Genomic DNA, 20,057 nt, shown 5'->3' with positions numbered 1-20,057 from the left:
GGCTCAGTGGATAGAGCGTCGGTCTGCGGACTGAAAGGTCCCGGGTTCGATTCCGGTCAAGGGCATGTACCTTGGTTGTGGGCACATCCCCAGTAGGGTGTGTGCAAGAGGCAGCTGATGGATGATTCTCTCTCATCGATGTTTCTAGCTCTCCATCCCTCTCTCTTCCTCTCTGTAAAATATCAATATAAAAATAAATGAATAAATAAATAAAAAGCCACAGCGTTGTCCTTGACTGGCTCGCTGTTTTGTTTCTCAGCAACGACATTCTGCTCTTGTCCTCTGTCTCTGCCTGTCACCGAATGTTCTCTGCTCCGACAACGTACTTGCTAATTAAAATCAGTGGCCTTGTCAGTGACTGTAAATCATGATTGGCGTGATTTTTTAAGAAAATTTTTTTCTTTTGTTATGAAAACGTTAAAACATTTTTTTTAAACGTTGAGAAAGAGTTATGGTATAATAAGCACCTGCGTGCACATCCCCTCGCTGTTGACATTTGCCACATTTCTTCATCTGTTTTGTTGTAGCTGAAGTACGTTAAATTAACAGACATCAAAGGAAGCGTTTTACACCTAAAAATTTCAGAATTTATTTCTTAGAAAATGACATTTTTCAACCTAACCATAACGCCATTAGCACTGGAAAAAAAATCTTTAACCAAGGATATTTCTTCCACTGGTTTCTAGAAGGAGGGAAGAGGGGGAGAGTGAGAGAAACATGGATGTGAGAGAGACACATCGATTGGTTGCCCCTACCAGGGTTGGGAAACCTATAACCAAGCTATATGCCCTTGACCAGGAATCGAACCTGTAACCGTTTGGTCAATGGGCTGATGCTCAAACCACTGAGAAAACCAGGGCAACACTTTTTTTTGGTAATGTTTGTATTGATTTTTAGAGAGAAAGGAAGAGGAGGAATAGAGAGATAGAAACATCAATGAGAAACATCATCAATCTGCTGCCTCCTGCATGCCCCCTATTGGGGGTCAGTGGCCCTGATCAAGAATCAAACCAGTGACCTCTTGGTTCCTGGGTTGATGTTCATCTACTGAGCCACACTAGCCAGGCAGGGCAACACTTGTAATAAAATTAATAGTAATTCTTCTTTGTGGTCTCAGCCAGTCCACGGTCACATTTCACCTGTTGTGTATAGGTGGTTTATTCAAAACAGGGTTCAGTCATAGAACACGTGTGCATTTCGCTATTTGGCATTTTGGTATTTTATATCATGCTTTTAAAATCTAGTCGAAACCGGTGTGGCTCAGTGGATAGAGCGTCAGCCTGCAGACTGAAGGGTCCTGGGTTCAATTCTGGTCAGGGGCATACACCTTGGTTGCAGGCACATCCCCAGTGGGGGGTGTGCAAGAGGCAGCTGGTCAATGTTTCTCTCTCTTTGATGTTTCTAACTCTCTATCCCTCTCCCTTTCTCTCTGTGAAAAATCAATAAAATATATTTTTAAAATAATAAAAATAAAAATAAAAAGTTAAAAAAATAAAATCTAGAACAGTGTCTTCTCCCTAACTTTATTTATTTATTTTTTTTATTTTATTGCATTGACTTGTAAGAGTTCTTGGATCTTTCCTTAGACATGATGTAGTTTTCCACAGATTCCCTCTGTGATACAACCGAATTTCTTTTCTTGTCTTGGTATGAGTTACCGTTAACCGGGGATGTTTGTTTCAGTCCTTCATCATCACGCTGGCTGAGGAATTGACCCGGATCAGACTTTGGCCAATAGTGTTTATTGGAAGAAGCATTCCTTCTACCCATTTCTTTTTTTTTTAATCTCAAGTGAAATCCTCCTTCAGGATTGGTACCGAGCGTATTGGCCTAAAAGGGATGCAAGCCAATAAAGCTGCATGCTGAACATCAGCCACGAAACACCGTCCTAACTGTTCTTCACATTCAGTTCGCAGAGAAATTCCAGGAGGTGAAAGAAGCTGCCAGGCTTGCCAGAGACAAGTCGCAGGAGAAAATCGAGACGTCCAGTAACCATTCCCAGGTGAGTAGCTTGTCACAGAGTAAAGCTGGGACTGAGACTCTGTCCCTTGTCACTTGGACCGGAAACGGGATTTAGCAGCTGGGCATTCTGTTCCCCATGGGGTTCCTTACTCTTTAAAAAAATCTTCATTGTTGAAAGTATTACATGTGTCCCCTTTGCTTCCCCATGGACCCCTTCTCGTCCCCTCCCCACCCCAGGCCTCCACCACACTATCGTCTGTCTGTGAGTTATATACATGTAGCTGCAGGGGCCTCTTTACTCAACAGGGTGATGGTTGACTAAGAAGGACCTGTTTCCCTAGCTGGTTTGGCTCAGTGGTTAGAATGTCGGCCCTCGGGCTGAAGGGTCCTGGGTTTGGCTCCGGTCAAGGGCATTTACGTTGGTTGCAGGTTTGATCTCCAGGCCTGGTTGCATGTAGGAGACAACCAATCGATGTGTCTCTCTTCCATTGCTGTTTCTCTGTCTCTGTCTCTGCCTGTCCTGTACACTCTCTCTCTGGAAATCAACAGAAAAATGTCCTCAGCTGAGGACTAACAACAACAAAAGAGAGGAAACTGTTGTGACCTGAGATAAAAATGCCTGCATTCCTGATGTCTAGATTGGTGTATGTAGCGGTGGACGGAAGGCTTGATCCAGTGACAAGGTTGTCTGGAGGGAGACAGGGAAAGGCAACATCAGGAGCAAAGATGTGGGTTTGGGATTAAGTAGGTGTAACAGCAAGACGGCCAGGCAGGCCCCAGTGGGGCTGGGAGTGAGGTGCCCTGTGGGAGGGACAGCCATGCACTTGCAGATACTGGAAAAGACCTGGAATTCTTCACGAGCAGATAGTTTATTGTTAATTTCACTAGAGGCCAGTGCACGAAATTTGTGCACAGTGGGTGGGTCCCTCAGCCCAGTCTGCACCCTCTCGCAGTCCGGGACCACTGGCTCCTAACTGCTCACCTGCATGCCTGCCTGATCACCCCTCGTCACTCTGTCTGCCTGCCTGCCTAATCGCCCCTAACCACTTGCCTGCCTGCTTGATTGCCCCTAACCACTCTGCCTGCTTGCCTCATCGCCCCTAACCACTTGCCTGCCTGCATGATCACCCCTAACCACCTCTTCCTCAGCTCCCACTGCCACAGCTTCATCCAGAAGGACATCCAGAATGATGTCCAGAAGGTCATTCAGCTGTCCCGTCTAACTAGCATATTATGCTTTTATTATTATAGATTATTTCTCATTGAGTAGTTGACAGACATCGGGGGTGTTTTATGACTGTTGATCTGGAATTTGCATGAGGGTCACCAGTGAGTGGTAAGGAAGTCAGGGTGCCACAGAGGGTCGCAAGGAGGCCGTGGGGTGGAGGATGGCCTGGCAGGGCAGGTGCAAGGTAAAGAGGAAGGATAAATGTCAAAGACAGCCGGTGGTGGTGGTGGGGAAACCAGGAAGCTTGGGCACCTGGAGCAGTCAAGACTGACACCCACGGCTTGACAGTATTAACATTTTGCCTTTAGTATCTGCAAACATTTAACAGCAGATATTTCCCGGAGGTTTTGTTTTAATGTATTTTTATTGTTTTCAGAGAGAAAGGGAGAAAGAGATAGAAACATCAATGATAAGAATCATTGATCGGCTGCTTCTTGCACGTCCCCCGGGCATGTGCCCCTGACTGGGAATCGAACCTTGACCTCCTGGTCCAGGTCAGTAGGTTGATGCTCAACCACTGAGCCACACTAGCCAGGCTCCCCACACTTTTATTTGCCTTTTAATTTTGTTTATGGCATTTTTTTTTTTTTTTTGCAAGGTAGGAATGTAAAGTTAGTTCAGATTTATACATCCTTCCCTCCATGGCTCCTTCCTTTGCCATTATGCATATTGGGAGCTAAATAAGAGCCTGCTGAGATCTTATCCAAGAGCAGATGAGATTTCACCACCATGTGGGATGACTTATTACAGAAAACATCTCAGAATATTCATAACACGCTAAATAGTCATGGAGACCACAGCCAGCCGGAGCCGGTCCCCGTTGCTTTAATGACTGTGGATCTTCCTCTTGCAGCCCCAGGATGCTTAAGCTGTCTCGGCTTGTAACGGTTTTTTTCTCTCCTCGCTATAAGTCATTCCTCCTCTTTTAATTGGTGGCTTCTGTCGGTGTTATTTAAGGAGACCAGGTATCTAGGTGTGTTAGGTTTATGTGCAGAGGAAGAGTAAAATGGCCCAGAATAGCCGAAACCAGTGTGGCTCAGTGGATAGAGCGTCGGCCTGCAGACTGAAGGGTCCCAGGTTCGATTCCGGTCAAGGGCATGGACCTTGGTTGTGGGCACATCTCCCGTGGGGGGTGTGCAGGAGGCAGTTGATCGAGGATTCTCTCTCATCGATGTTTCTAACTCTCTATCCCTCTCCCTTCCTCTCTGTAAAAAAAAAAAAAAAAAAAAATCAATAAATTACATTTTTTAAAAAATAAAAAATAAAATGGCCCAGAATAGCGGCCCCAGGTGCTCGCTGGTCTGTGAAGTGCACAGACTCTGAGCTCACTGTGGGGCTTCCTGGGCCTTGTCCTTGTTTTTTTTGTTTATTTGTTTGTTTTTATTGATTTCTTACAGAGAGGAAGGGAGAGGGATAGAGAGTTAGAAACATCGATGAGCGAAAAACATCGATCAGCTGCCTCCTGCACACCCCCCACCGGGGATGTGCCCACAACCAAGGTCCATGCCCTTGACCGGAATCGAACCTGGGACCCTTGAGTCCGCAGGCCAACGCTCTATCCACTGAGCCACACCGGTTCCGGCTTGTCCTTGGTTCTTGACGGTCCCTGACTTATCCGTTGCTGCTGCGAGTGGGTCGGGTGAGCGGCTCCCACCCTCAGAAACGGTGTCCCGTTATGCCCGACTGGCTGCCCCCGGAAGGCCCCGCAGGGATGTGCGAGGGGATTCGCTTTGGCCAGGGGTCCGGGTGTGAAACCCCGTCTTCTGCGCAGGCCTCCAGTGTCAACGGGACCGACGACGAAAAGGCATCGCACGCCGGCCCCGTGGAAACCCACCTCAAGTCCGAGAACAACAAGCTGAAGATCGCGCTGACGCAGAGGTAAGGGAGGGGCTGACGTCCGGACGCCGCTGCTCCGGAGCGGGGCGGGGCCGGTCTCCCCTCCTGGCCCGGGGAAGCCGGTCAGCCGGCCTGTGGCTGCTCTCCGCCTCCCTGGCCACAGCATCACACACGCTGGCCACGCCTGCTGACAGCCAACTCTCTCTAATCCGCTGGCCCGGCCTGTTCACTTTTTTATTTTTTAATTTGATTGATTTTTACAGAGAGGAAGAGAGAGGGATAGAGAGTTAGAAACATCGATGAGAGAGAATCATCCATCAGCTGCCTCCTGCACACCCCCCTCTGGGGATGTGCCCGCAACCAAGGTCCATGCTCCTGACCGGAATCGAACTCGGGACCTTTCAGTCCGCAGGCCAACGTTCTATCCACTGAGCCACATCGGTTTTGGCTGCTCTCAGAGGTTAATGCCTATGAGTCCAGGCAACGGTGACCCTTAGACCCAGCCTCCCCGGTTTTGGATTGTGGGCTTTGTCAGGGTATCAAAGGACAGAGCCGTGACCAGACTCTTTTATTTTTTTCTCATCAGACAGCTATCAGGACTATTCTTGGTTGTGTAATCATTTTGTTTTTAAATATATATATTTTATTGATTTTTTTTACAGAAAGGAAGGGAGAGAAATAGAGAGCTAGAAACATCGATGAGAGAGAATCATCCATCAGCTGCCTCTTGCACACCCCCCACTGGGGATGTGCCCGCAACCAATGTACGTGCCCTTGACTGGAATTGAACCTGGGACCTTTCAGTCCACAGACTGACACTATCTACTGAGCCAAACCAGTTTCGGATTAAATATGTTTTTATTGATTTCAGAGAGGAAGGGAGACGGAGAGAGACACACACACACATCAACGATGAGAGGAAATCATTGAGAATCACGCCCCCTGCTGGGGATCAAGCTCGCAACCCGGGCAGGTGCCCTGATTGGGAATTGAACCGGGACCTCCTGGTTCCTAGTCAGTGCTCAACCACTGAGCTATGCCGGCCGGGTCTATTCTTGGTTGTTTAAGTCACAGGGTGCTTGCTGCCTGAATGAAAACATTTTAGCCCTAAAAATCAATGTTTTGAAATCCTAATTTAGTTGAGAAGTGGATTATAGGAATGAGCAAGAGTCGTTTCCCCGAATCAGCTTAAGTTTTCCATCATCAGCCTGGAATGAATCAGATAATAATGCTTTCTATTTTTTTTTTCTATCCGTATGGTTTGACCTGGAAGTGTGTATTTTCCTACCACACTCCTGGGTCCTTGAGGCTGTGGGATGAAAGAGAATGCAGATTATCCAGACACAGCTGCATTTATTGTTTAAAAAGCTGTTAGGCCAAAACCGGTGTTGCTCAGTGGACAGAGCATCCGCCTGCGGGCTGAAAGGTCCCGGGTTCGATTCCGGTCAAGGGCATGTACCTTGGTTGCGGGCACATCGCCAGTGGGGGGTGTGCAGGAGGCAGCTGATCCATGATTCTCTCTCATCGATGTTTCTAACTCTCTATCCCTCTCTCTTCCTCTCTGTAAAAAATCAATAAAATATATTTTTAAAAAAATAAAATAAAAAATAAAAAGCTGTTAGACGCAGCACTCCCCTCAGCCAGGGGCCGCTAAGCCGGAGCCCAGACTCTGACAACTCGGGGTGCAAGAACATCTGCCTATCACCCAAGATGTTCAGACCACAGATTCCGGGGCTGTGAGCAGGGAAACCAGGGAGCCTGCAAACCAACCAGCCTCTTTGGGGAGCCCGACTCAAGTTTGTTTTCTGAAATTTCTTCCCCGAAAGCGTAGGGTCAAAGATAAACGTGGGCCTGGCCAGTGTGGCTCAGTGGGTAGAGCATCCGCCTGCGGACCAAGGGGTCCTGGGTTCCATTCTGGTCAATGGCAGCCCCTGATTGGGGCTCGTGCAGGAGGCAAACCCATCGATGTGTTTCTCTCACATCGATGTTTCTCTCTGTCTCTCCCTCTCTCTTCCACGCTCCCTAAAAAATCAATGGAAAAATATCCTGGGGTGAGGATTAACAACAACAACAACAAAAAGAAAAAGTTGAACTCGGGGTTTATGTGGTACCGGAGAGGGGTCCCTCAGGCCTGTGGTTAGACGCCCTCTCCTGCCCTCAGCGGAGTCCCAGTCTTGGTCTCCTTGCCCTCGTCCTCTCAGATCTGGATTCCTTTCGATGCCAGGGCTGGGGGACCCTTTTTCTGCCAAGAGCCGTTGGGATATTTATAGCCTCGTTCGCTTCATAGAATTCACTGCAGGTAAGTTTATGTTGCTATGAAAAAAGCTCCTGGATCTATTGAATTTGGAGTCCAAGCCTGATGGTTTCCTGGGCTTACTATGCTGCCCACCTGCTTCAGAGGCCTTAAGGAGGGACCAGTGAGAGTGGGACCGTTATCACCTATTTGCTTTTAAATCTGGGGGGTGTGTGTATGTGTGTGTGTCTCTGTGTGTGTGTCTGTGTGTGAGTGTATGTGTCTGTCTCTGTGTGTGTCTGTATGTGTGTGTCCGTGTGTGTCTCTATGTGTCTCCGTGTGTCTCTGTGTGTGTGTGCATGTGTCTCTGTGTGCGTGTGTCCATGTGTGTGACTGTGTCTGTGTGTGTGCATGTGTCTCTGTGTGCGTGTGTCCATGTGTGTGAGTGTGTGTGTGTGTGTTTGTGAGTTGTGTGTGTGTGAGAATGTGTGTGTGTGTGTGTGAGAATGTGTGTCTCTGTGTGTGTGTGTGTGAGTGTGTGTGTGTGTGAGTGTGTGTGTGTGTGTGTGTGTGTGTGTGTGTGTTGGCTCCAAAATAGGTGTCAGGAACTTGTTGAAAGGGCCCAGGAGCTTTCGTGAGGTTCTCTGAGGCCCCGGCGGCCCAGGACGTCCGAACTTCCTAAAAGGAGGCTCATTCCAGGGAGGAAGCGGCTCTCCCTCTGCGTGAGGGCTCCGCTGGGGCCAGGAGGGGCGGGATCTGCCTCTGAGCTTGACTCCTTCTCTAAGAATTCTGTTCATTTCTAAAGTGATTCTTTTTTTTTTAAATCCTTATCTGAGGCTATTTTTTCATTGATTTTTAATTCCTTTTTAAAAAAGCATTATTATTATTATTATTATTATTATTATCCACTGAGTTTTGAGAGAGTGGAAGAGAGAGAGAGAAACATCAGTGTAAGAGAAACACATCAATTGGTTGCCTCCTGCATGAGCCCCGACCAGGGCCTGGCTGGGGAGGAGCCTGCATCCGAGGTCCATGCCCTTGACCGGAATCGAACCCGGGACCCTTTGGGCCACAGGCCGGCGGGCGCGCTATCCACTGGGCCACCCTGGCCGGGACTCTAAAGGGACTCTTTTAGGAAAACAGCCCAGCAAGGGGATGGGTCCATACAAGACAGGCCGGTCCCTCTGGCACCCGCCCTCCCGGTCACCCCCCGGCCCCCGCCTTGCAGCGCCGCCAACGTGAAGAAATGGGAGATCGAGCTGCAGACCCTGCGGGAGAGCAACGCGCGGCTGACCACGGCGCTGCAGGAGTCCGCCACCAGCGTGGAGCAGTGGAAGCGGCAGTTCTCCATCTGCCGGGACGAGAACGACCGGCTGCGGCACAAGGTGGGCCCAGGGGGCGGACGGGAGGGTCTGGGGGGCACAGCCTGCGGGAGGGCGGCCGGGGTCCCTTCTCCCCAGCAGGGAGACTGGCTGCCTCCCTCTCTGAACCTCCCTCTGCTTCGATCACTGATTTATTACCTTATTTTTTAATAAAGATTTTTAAAAGATATATATTTTATTGATTTTTTTACAGAGAGGAAGAGAGAGGGATAGAGAGCTAGAAACATCGATGAGAGAGAATCATCAATCAGCTGCCTGTTGCACATCCCCTACTGGGGATGTGCCGGCAACCCAAGCACATGCCCTTGACGGGAATCGAACATGGGACCCCTCGGTCCGCAGGCCGACGCTCTATCCACTGAGCCAAACTGGTTTCAACTATTACCTTATTTTTTTATAAAGATATTTTTATTGATTTCAGAGAGGAAGGAAGAGGGAGAAAGAGATGGAAACATCAATGATAAGAGAATCATTGATCAGCTGCCCCTGCACGCCCCCCCCACTGGGGATCGAGCCCACAACCTGGGCCTGTGCCCTTGACAGGGAGTCGAACCTTGACCTCCTGGTTCATAGGTCAATGCTCAACCACTGAACCACACCGGCCGGGCTGACCATATTTGTGTGTGTGTGTGTGTGTGTTTTTAATATATTTTATTGACTTTTTACAGAGAGGAAGGGAGAGGGAGAGAGAGTTAGAAACATCGATGAGAGAGAAACATCGACCAGCTGCCTCCTGCACACCCCCCACCGGGAATGTGCCCGCAACCAAGGTCCATGCCCTTGACCGGAATCGAACCTGGGACTCTTTGGTCCACAGGCGGACACTCTATTCACTGAGCCAAACCGGTTTCGGCCTGACCACGTTTGAACGGCCAGCACGTTTACAGGCCGTGGACACGACAGGGGGACGCAGCATTTGACATTGGCCTTCACTCTCCCCGGCCCCCCTGACCTGCGGGGAGCCAGCGGAGGACACTGTCTCACCATCTTCCGTGGCACAGATGGCACTGCCTGGTGTCGCTTTTTCATTTCGGTGCCCACAGTGCTGACAGCGAGGGGCACCGGGCCAGGTGCTGACTCCGCATGGGCCCTTCCCAGACTGGCTGATGGATGGCCCGCGCGCTCTTTTTCCAAGCAAAGTGCCCGCTTCCCTCTGCGCCTGAGAGTACACGCCCAAGGGCAGGGCGGGCGGAGGAAGTGCTCGCTAGGGGGCCCCTTGGCTGGGGTGCACCCCGCCTTTAGGCAGAGTTCTCACAGCGCATCCCCCGCTTGTGGGGACCCCATCCCCGCAGCGCTTTTTTTTTTTTAAATAATATATTTTATTGATTTTTTACAGAGAGGAAGAGAGAGGGACAGAGAGCTAGAAACATCGATAAGAGAGAACCATTGATCAGCTGCCTCCTGCACAACCCCTACCGGGGATGTGCCCGCAACCAAGGTACATGCCCTTGACCGGAATCGAACCCGGGACCTTTCAGTCCGCAGCCCGACGCTCTACCCACTGAGCCACACCGGTTTCGGCAACTCGGCGCTTTTGTGCTACACGTGGGTCCCGCTCTTGCTGTTCACTCTGCACACACACTCCGGCCTTGGCCTTGGCTGTTGCTCTGAGAGAGCAGGCTGGGGAGGGAGAGAAAGGTGCACCCTGGGAATTTGCAAACCCCTCCCCCCCCTGCGCGCGCGTGCGCGCGCGCGCGCGCGCACACACACACACACACACACACACACACACACACTTCCAGAAAGAGGCCTGCAGGCCAGGCTCCCGCGTGCACCGCGAGGGAAAGGTCGACCTGAGTGAAAATGTTTGAAATGTCATCACATCCCGCTTGGTGGCCCCCGCCCCCCAGGGCTCTGCTGTTCACCCCGCTGGCTTAGACCCAGGAAACGGAATAATTTAGGAAGTGATTAAAATGATGTAAAAAATCACTGGAAATGGAATGAATTTTTATGCTGATTTAAAAAAAAAAAAAGGATGTAAAACCATTCCGGGGAGAAGCCGGTAGATCCTGCTCGTGACAAATCCTTAAAGTAGGGGTGTCGAACTCAATCAGAGAAGGGGCCAAAATCTAAAATCCAGCCTAAATCGCGGGCCGAATGGTTTACTGAACAGTCATAAACTGTCATTGTGATGGAAACGCAGCGGAGTGCAGTGATGACAGCGCGGTTCGGGCCACATTGCAAGGCCTGGCGGGACGGATTTGGCCCGCGGGCCTTGTGTTTGACACATGTGCCTTAAAGCAAACCTGCAGTGCATGTCCTGTGGCCCCGAGAGCAGCCAGGAGCCCGGGGCACCCGAAGGCCAGTGGGCGCTGCTGCTGGTGGGTGAGGAGGCACCTCCTGCCAAAAGGGACCGGCAGTCCCTCCGGAGTCACATGGAGTTCAAGGGCAGCCTCTGAGAAACACAAGTGGGTTAGTTTTAGGTTTATTTTAAAAGAAAGCATAGGCCTAGCCGGTGTGGCTCAGTGGATAGAGCATCGGCCTGCGGACCAAAGGGTCCTGGGTTCAGTTCCGGTCAGGGGCACATACCTTGGTTGCAGGCTCCTCCCTGACCTGGGTCCTGGTTGGGACACATACAGAAGGCACCCAATCCATGTTCCTGTCTTTCCCTCTCTCTTTCCCTCTCTCTGAAAAAAAATCAATGGAAAAATATCCTCAGGTGAGGATTAACAGAAAGAAAAAAAAAGAAAGATTCTATTTTAGGGGAGGGGAAAAAGAGGGACATCTGTAATAATCTCAACAATAAAAGATTTTTTATAAAAGAAATGAGCCGAAACCGGCGTGCCTCAATGGATAGAGCGTGGGCCTGCGGACTGAAGGGCCCCGGGTTCGATTCCAGTCAAGGGCATGGACCTTGGTTGCGGGCACATCCCCAGTGGGGGGTGTGCAAGAGGCAGCTGATGGATGACTCTCTCTCATCATCGATGTTTCTGACTATCTCACTCCCTCTCTGTAAAAAAAAGTAATAAAATATGTTTTAAAAAAAAGAAAGAAAGGAAGGAAGCATAAACAGCACCGTTTCGCTCTTTGATTTAATGACCGAAGCAAACTAGCTCCCCTGCCTCACGCGTGACGTTCCCCGCAGATTGACGAGCTGGAAGAGCAGTGCAGCGAGATCAACAGAGAGAAGGAGAAGAACATCCAGCTGAAGCGGAGGATCGAGGATCTGGAATCCGAGCTCCGAGAGAAGGACTCGGTGAGTAACAGCCCAGATGCTTCCCCCCCCCAACCCCCCGCCCCGTGTCCTCTGGGCCTGCAGGCGAGCTCCCCCCGAGGGCACGGCAGGTGACTGGGCACGTGACGGCCCCACCAGCTGCCTGGACATGGGCAGAGTCAGAGCCCAGAGTCACGTCAGGGCGCAGACACTACAGCCTCTTCACTGTGTGTGCTGTGTGGTCAGCCACCCCGATCCAAGAGGCAGCTGAACTTTGAACTTTGTACCAGTCACTTGGGAAATTTTTTTTTAAAATATATTTTATTGATTTTTTTTATATATTTTTTTTTTAACAGAGAGGAAGGGAGAGGGATAGAGAGTTAGAAACATCGATGAGAGAGAAACATCGATCAGTTGCCTCCTGCACACCCCCCACTGGGGACGTGCCCACAACCAAGGTCCATGCCCTTGACCGGAATCGAACCTGGGACCTTTCAATCCGCAGGCCGACGCTCTATTCTCTTAGCCACATCGGCTTCTTGGGAACTTTTTAGACAGACTGTCATCAGAAGCTGAACTCTGCTGCCAGATGAGTGCAGTGAGAGCCAGCAATCGTTGCCGTTGGTTTTCGGGGGAGGGGGGGAGTGGAAGGGGGGTTGGACTGCTAAGTACACAGAGGCTGGAGTCCACGGGCAGGCTGCCAAACTGTTCCCTGCCTCAGTTTCCCCACCGACAAAGCACGAAGCATAAGGAGACCTGTCTGCCATGGTGATGCGCCGACTTCGTGCAATTGTGCGTGTCCTGCCCTCCGCCCTTAGACTATGTGAGGGGCTCAGTGTTAGTCCTCACCTTTGTTATCTGTGCAAACAGCATGGGTTCCAGAAGCTGCTTCCATTCCGAGATCTCCAAGTGGGGGCCCGGGTGCGGGGGTTCAAGAATGCCTCTTGCCAAAACCGGATTGGCTCAGTGGATAGAGCATCGACCTGCGGACTGAAGGGTGCCAGGTTCGATTCCGGTCAAGGGCATGGACCTTGGTTGCGGGCACATTCCCATTAGGGGGTGTGCAAGAGTCAGTTGGTCAATGATTCTCTCTCATCGATGTTTCTAGCTCCCTATCCCTCTCCCTTCCTCTCTGTAAAAAAATCAATAAAATATATATATATTTTAAAAAAAGAATGCCTCTCATCTGACTTGACTTCACATTCTTCTTCAAACTTCTTTCTCCCACAGGAGTTGAAAGATCTCCGGAAACAGAGCGAAATCATACCTCAGCTCATGTCGGAGTGTGAATACGTCTCTGAGAAGCTAGAGGTAAGGGCAGGAGGCGCAGATGAGAAGGCGCTGGTCATGTGACTCTTCCTGAGGGGGTTCCCCCTCCCCCCCATCCCCAAGAAGGCTCAGCAGCGTTTGTCTTGTGGCTTTTCCACCTAACGAAGGTGTCCTGTGCCACAAACCAACCGTTTCCCGCCCACAGAAGCCCCTGCAGAACCGGAGGGGTGAGGAGTGGGGGCAGAGAAAGGGCTAAGGGCGTAAGACCCGGATGCTGGCCCCCCTCTCCACTCTCCAGCCGTGAACTTACACGCTGTCTTGGGGTAGACCCCCCCCCTCACTGGCCTCAGATTTTTAAAAAAATTTAATTTATTTCAGAGAGGAAGGGAGAAAGAGAGAGAGAGAAACATCAGTGATGCGAGAGAATCATTTATCTGTTGCCCCCTGCACGCCCCACATGGGGGATCGAGCCCGCAACCCAGGCCTGTGCCCTAACCAGAATCAAGCCATAACTGCCAGGTTCCTAGGTCAGTGCTTAACCACTGAGCCACACTGGCCGGGCTGGCCTCAGGTTTCTGGTCACAAAAGGAGGGTTTTTAACCTCCTCCTCTACCTCCTCCCTTTCAGGAGCCCTATATTCAGGTGGGCAGCCCCAGCTTTAGCAACTGGTTAGGGTTAGGTCAGTGGTCGGCAAACTCAGTCCACAGAGCCAAATATCAACAGGACAACGACTGAAATTTCTTTTGAGAGCCACATTTTTTAAACTTAAGCTATATAGCTGAAATCGCTTTGGCTCAATGGATAGAGAGAGGGTCGACCTGCGGACTGAAGGGTCCCAGGTTCGATTCCAGTCAAGGGCATGTACCTTGGTTGCAGGCACATTCCCGGTAGGGGGCGTGCAGGAGGCAGCTGGTCGATATTTCTCTCTTATTGATGTTTCTAGCTCTCTATCCCTCTCCCGTCCTCTCTGTAAAAAATCAATAAAATATATATATATATATATTTTTAAAAAAAACTTAAACTATATAGGTAAGTACATTATTATTTATTAGCTTAATTAGGGCACTCCTTCTTCAGTCGCCAAAGAGCCGCATAAGGCTCTCGAGCTGCGGTTTGCCGACCACTGGAATAGGGCCTTCATCACAAGGAACAACAACAGCCCATAATCATTGGAATTGAGAGCCTAGGTCAGTGGTCGGCAAACTCATTCATCAGCAGAGCGGCACACCGCACGTGGCTCTCGAGCCGCAGTTTCCCGACCACTGGCCTAGTTGGGTTATCAGAGTGGAGCTGAGTAGCCGAAACCGGTTTGGCTCAGTGGTAGAGCGTCAGTCTGCGGACTGAAAGGTCCCAGGTTCGATTCTGGTCAAGGGGCATGCGCATCGGTTGTGGGCACATCCCCGGTAGGGGGTGTGCAAGAGGCAGCTGGTCGGTGTTTCTCTCTCATCGACGTTTCTAGCTCTCTATCTCTTTCCCTTCCTCTCTGTAAAAAAATCAATAAAAAATATATTTTTTAAAAAAATGGAGCTGCGTGGGCATCTGCTGACCGTCTGGGCCTGGGGCTGGCAATGCCTCGCGCTGGTGAAAGGGACAGACAGGCAGGAAAGAAGGACACGCTGAGATGCCCCCGGTCTGTGTGCTGAGGAACTAACGGGTCTGGGCTGCAGCTGGAGCAGGTCTCCGCGGCTCTCCCCCCCCCCCCTCCCGCCCCGTCTCCCGCACGTTTCCCAGACCCCTCTCCTTTGCTTTTGCTTCAGGCAGCCGAGAAAGACAATCAGAACCTGGAGGACAAAGTGCGCTCCCTGAAGATGGACATTGAGGAGAGCAAGTACCGGCAGCGCCACCTAAAGGTGGAGCTGAAGAACTTCCTGGAGGTGCTGGACGGCAAGATCGACGACCTGCACGACTTCCGCCGCGGCCTCTCCAAGCTGGGCACCGACAACTAGGGCTCCCGGCCCCCCGGCCCCCGGCCCGGGAGCCGCAGGTGTGTGTGTGCGCGCGGGCAGCCGGGGCCGCGGACAGGTCCGGCCGCCGGCGTCGCCTCTGTCCACGCGGGCGCAGCCGGGGCGCGGGTCCCAGGCCGCCGCCGAGCCCCCTCCTCCGCGCCCGCTGCCTCCGCCGCCTCCGGGATCGCGGGCTCCTCTCGCTCCGCTCCTCCGGCCTTTTCGAGGCCGGGGCCACCCTGGAAGATTCTGACTCAGGAATCCAGACTAGGTCTACCTTAAACGTTTACGCAGTCAGGGCAGGGATGTTTATATCTTTCTTAAGGGTTTGTGCAGCCCCATGAGCTGAAATGAGTTTTCTAATCCAAATGTGAGTACCCTTTACACCTCCTGTTTTGTTTTGTTTTGTTTTTTTTTTTGAACGGCATTCGGGGTATCGGGATGTCCCCCAGGCGCCCGAGCGTGGCCGCGGTGGAGGTAAAAGCTCCCTCCCCATAGCTCGGGGACCTTCTGCCCCCTCTGCCCCCTCATCCCCGCCCCAGTTGTGAGGCTGCGACCACGCTCCTTTCCTTGGTTTGATTCTCTGAGCAGATGGCTGTGCCGTGGCGCGGCAGCACGCAGGGAGGGGCGCCTCGCACACAGTAGGTGCTTAATAAACACTCGTTCGATGAAACACGCGCACGGGATTGAGCGTTTCAATCCAGCCCCGGCAGAGTCCCTGCCGACAGGCCGGCATCCTGGCGCCCTGGCTCAGCATCGGACGTGAATGCACTTGCGTGGTCAAGCCCGTGGCCTGGCCCCGTGGCCCCGTGGCTGGGAGGGTGGCAGTGGATGCAGCAGGAGCCGGTCGGAGCCCCTCCCGCCCCAGGCCCCCATCCACGGCCCTCTGGATGGGTCTCTGACTCCGGAACACCCCCCCCCCCTCCCCCATCACTCTCCAGTCGTGGGGCCTGTAGCTGGGATTCCAGGACCAGGGGCTGTCCCTGGGGTTGGGGTGCCCACTGGGACCCGGGGTGGGGTCCTCTGTTGAGGGTGGGCAGGCGAGGAAGGAGTCACACCCGCCCAGGGGGAAGGTGAGGCTGGCCTTGGCCTGGGGGCTGGCACCACCGGCCTCTCCTCTCAGTGGTCATCCTTCCCTGGCAGGGCCTGCCGGGCTGGCACAGCGGTTGAGTCATTACCTGGCCATTACCTGCTCCGTGAACCACTGAGAGAACTTCCCCTTCCAGAAAGGCGTTCCCACGTGGGCAGGGTCTCTCCCTGCTGCGTTGGGGCAAATGCTGACACAGCCCGAGGGAGCGCAGGCACCGGAAGGCATGACCCGGGCGCCCCCTCCGCGGAGCTGAGCCCCGTGCTTAGGGGAGGAGGGAGCTGGGAGGAGGAGGGCGGGCCGGCGGCCTGGGGCACAGCGCTCAGGAGATGCAGGGCGCAGCTGGCCCGCCCTCCCCCGGAGCCCAGGAGGCAGCTCCTCACCGGCTGAGCTGGAGACTCGGCTGCAGGCGGCGGGGCTTGTGCTGGGCCTGGCCTGGTGGCAGTGGGTACAGAGATCTTCCCAGGCAGCTCAGCCCACCTGGCGGCAGACGGGGCACGTGGGGCTGCCCGGGAGCAGGTCTAAAGCCTCTGCGTGGGTCTTCCTTGTGTTGCTGTTGTTCATCCTCACGCGAGGCTATTTTTTCCATTGATTTCAGCGAGAGGGGAAGAGAGAGGGAGAGACGGAGAGAAACATCGATGGGAGAGAGACACTCCGATGGGTTGCCTCCCGCACGCGCCCTGACAAGGGCCCAGCCTGGGGAGGAGCCTGTAACCGAGGTCCCTGCCCTTGACCAGAACCGAACCCGGGACCCTTTGGTCCACCGGCCGGCGCTCTATCCACTGAGCCGCACCGGCCAGGGCTCCACGCGGGTCTTGTTAACCAGTGACTGTAGCAAACGCCCGAAGCGGCGGAGCTGTTACCACGGTGGCAGCTGCGTCCCGGGATCCGCCCCCTCGCAGTCCCTGACGGGCTCGGAGGAGCTCAGACCCCGGGCGGCGGCTCAGCCAGCGCTAACGTGGCCCAGGCCCCAAGCCCGAGCCACGGGCCCCTTCGCAGGGAGAGCACAGCGTCATGACGCCCTGGGCTTGTGTTCTCTGTTCCTCTCTAAAAATGTCACATTTTTTTTTATTTACTTCTTTTTTAAAAAAAATATATTTTATCGATTGTTTTACAGAGAGGAAGGGAGAGAGACAGAGAGCTAGAAACATCAATGAGAGAGAAACATCCATCAGCCGCCTCCCGCACCCCCTCCCCCTGCACTGGGGATGTGCCTGCAACCAATGTACGTGCCCTTGATCGGAATCGAACCCGGAATCCCCCTCCCCCTCCCCCCACCGGTCCGCAGGCCGACGCTCTATCCACTGAGCCACACCGGCCGGTTTCGGCCATTTACTTCCTTTTAAGAGCAGTGAGCCGGGTCGGCAGCCGAGACTGGCCCCGCCTGGCAGCCTGTGGCTTCGAGCGGGCGGCTCAGGGTCGTGCATGGCACCAACCCTGACTTCCCCCGGTTTGCCGGGAGCCCGCTAACCGTCCCCATGCCCTTCGGGGTCACTGTCGGCTGCCAGGAGCGGGCGGGACAGACCTGTCCCCCAGGAGCACCCCAGGAGCTGCTGGGAGGGGCGAGGCCGGTGCCGCCTCCTGGCTGTGGCGTCTCCACCCGAGGCGGCCCGGCCCTGGTTAGAATCTTTCCGCCCCATGGAACCCGGGGCCTAAGCGAAGCCACGTACACCCGGGGGCCCCTCATTCCTAACGAGCCTTAACGATGACTTCCGTTCCAGTCAAGGCCAGGCGGGGTGCATCGCCATGTTAATGTAAGGTGACCAGACGTCCCGCTTTTGGCGGGACAGTCCCGATTTTTAAGTTTGTCCCGTGTCCCACGGCGTTTTGAAAAAGTCCCAAAATAAAAAAAAAAAAAAAAATATATATATATATATATTTTATTGATATTTTACAGAGAGAAGGATAGAGAGTCAGAAACATCGATGAGAGAGAAACATCCATCAGCTGCCTCCTGCACACACACCCCCACCCCCCTTTACTGGGGATGTGCCCGCAACCAAGGCACATGCCCTTGACCGGAATCGAACCCGGGACCTTTCAGTCTGCAGGCCGACGCTCTATCCACTGAGCCACACCGGTTTCGGCAAGTCCCAGTTTTTTAAAGCGGGACATCTGGTCACCTTATTGTTGAGTGGCAAGTGGAGATGAACCCCTCCTAGTGTCCAGGGATGGACACCTTCCCTCCCCCCCCCCCTCCGAGAGACAGGGTGGGGCAGTGGTTAGGCCTCGACGTGACAGAGCACCAGTGCCCCCGAGACGTGACCCTCGTGTGGCAGGTACCCCGCTGCCACGCTCACCTGTGTGCTGTCCCCTCAGGCCCAGCTGGGGAGGCCGGAGCGGAGCCCAGTGCCCCTGTCGCATGGACGGGAGGCCGAGCCAGCGGGCGACATGCCCAGGTGCCAGGGAGCGAGCAGCGCGTGAGCTTCGCGTCCAGGTCTCCTGACCTTGGCCGTGTGCCCCTCCGTGAGCCCTACGCCGTTCTCCCTTTGCTCATCCCGAGGCCAAGAAAAACAATTCTCTTTCTCTTTTTCTTTAATCCTCACCCGAGGGTATTTTCCCCATTGATTTATAGGAAGAATGGAAGAGAGAGAGAGACATCGATGGGTTGCCTCCTGCATGTGCTCTGACCAGGGCCCAGGCCGGGGAGGAACCTGCAATCGAACCCGGGACCACAAGCCGATGCTCTATCCACTGAGCAACACCGGCCAGGGCAGAAACATTTCTCTCGTATTCTGGTAAGAGCACACGCTGCAGATATGCTGTTTTTTTTTAAATGTATTTTATTGATTTTATGCAGAGAGAAAGGGAGAGAGATAGAGTTAGAAACATCGATGAGAGAGAGTCATCAATCAGCTGCCTCTTGCACACCCCCTCCTGGGGATATGCCCGCCACCAAGGTCATGCCTTTGACCGGAACCGAACCCGGGACCCATCAGTCCGCAGGCTGACGCTCTATCCACTGAGCCACACCGGTTTTGGCCAGATACGCTGTTTTAGCATCTGTCCACAGCCAGTGGCAGCGTACCCGTGAGAGGACCGGAACGGAAGGGTTCCGGTTTTTCAGAGACCTCTCCCGGGGAGGGGGTGGGGGGGGTGTTGGTAGCAGGCGCCCTGAGAGGCCAGGCCTGGGGCAGACTCCCTCTGAGCTCTTAGTTTAGGGGTGTCGAACTCAATCAGAGAAGGGGCCAAAATCTAAAATCCAGCCTAAATCGAGAGCCGAATGGTTTACTGAACAGTCATAAACTGTCATTGTGATGGAAACGCAGCGGAGTGCAGTGATGACAGCGCGGTGCGGGCCACATTGCAAGGCCTGGCGGGACGCATTTGGCCGGCGGGCCTTGTGTTTGACACATGTGTCTTAGTTGATGGCTTTCATGGAGGCCCCGAGACCACAGAATCCAGGCCTGGGGAGTTGCCAGGCACTGCCCACCCCCTCTCCAGGCAGGAGCCCGCCCTGTGCAGGGAGGAGCCGCCCGGTGGGGAGAGCAGGGCGAGCAGGGCGTGCCACCCCAGGGGCACCGTCCACAGCGGGCAGCCGGCCTGCTGCCTCCTCGCAGACCGCAGTACGGCCTCTAGGGGGCGGTCTGCTGAGCCCTGGCTGGTGTGCAGTCACTGGACGTGAAACACCACGACGTCAGGGGTGGGACAGAGCCATAACGTGCTGCCCATCAGCCCTTTTAGAAAGAGTGCTTTTTTGCCCCGGGCCAGTGTGGCCAAGTGGATAGAGCACCAGCCTACGGACCGAAGGGTCCCGGGTTCAATTCTGGTCAAGGGCACGTACCTCGCTTGAAGGTTTCTCCCCAGCCCGAGCCCTGCTCGGGGTGCATGCAGGAGGCAACCCATCGATGTGTTTCTCTCTCATCGATGTTTCTCTCTGTCTCTCCCTCTCTCTTCCACGCTCCCTAAAAATCAATGGAAAAATATCCTCAGGTGAGGAATAAATAATAGATAGATGATAGA

At 53.3% G+C, this 20,057-nt stretch overlaps 1 protein-coding gene across 1 annotated transcript in view; it reads left to right on the top strand.

Moving 5' to 3' along the window:
• HOMER2 (homer scaffold protein 2) overlaps positions 1 to 15,683 on the top strand; it is a 63,409-nt gene extending 47,726 nt beyond the window's left edge. The window contains 6 exon segments of the mRNA XM_036415660.2: positions 1,910 to 2,002; positions 4,962 to 5,068; positions 8,488 to 8,644; positions 11,727 to 11,837; positions 13,026 to 13,106; positions 14,822 to 15,683. Coding sequence (XP_036271553.1) covers positions 1,910 to 2,002; positions 4,962 to 5,068; positions 8,488 to 8,644; positions 11,727 to 11,837; positions 13,026 to 13,106; positions 14,822 to 15,010 — 738 coding nt within the window. The 3' untranslated portion in view covers positions 15,011 to 15,683.
• Positions 15,684 to 20,057: the final 4,374 nt, after the last annotated feature.

Source organism: Pipistrellus kuhlii, unplaced genomic scaffold (genome assembly GCF_014108245.1).
Source record: "Pipistrellus kuhlii isolate mPipKuh1 unplaced genomic scaffold, mPipKuh1.p scaffold_m20_p_50, whole genome shotgun sequence".
NCBI lineage: Eukaryota > Metazoa > Chordata > Mammalia > Chiroptera > Vespertilionidae > Pipistrellus > Pipistrellus kuhlii.
The sequence above is the reverse complement of the archived record's forward strand: the minus strand, read 5'-3'. Positions and strand labels throughout refer to the sequence as shown.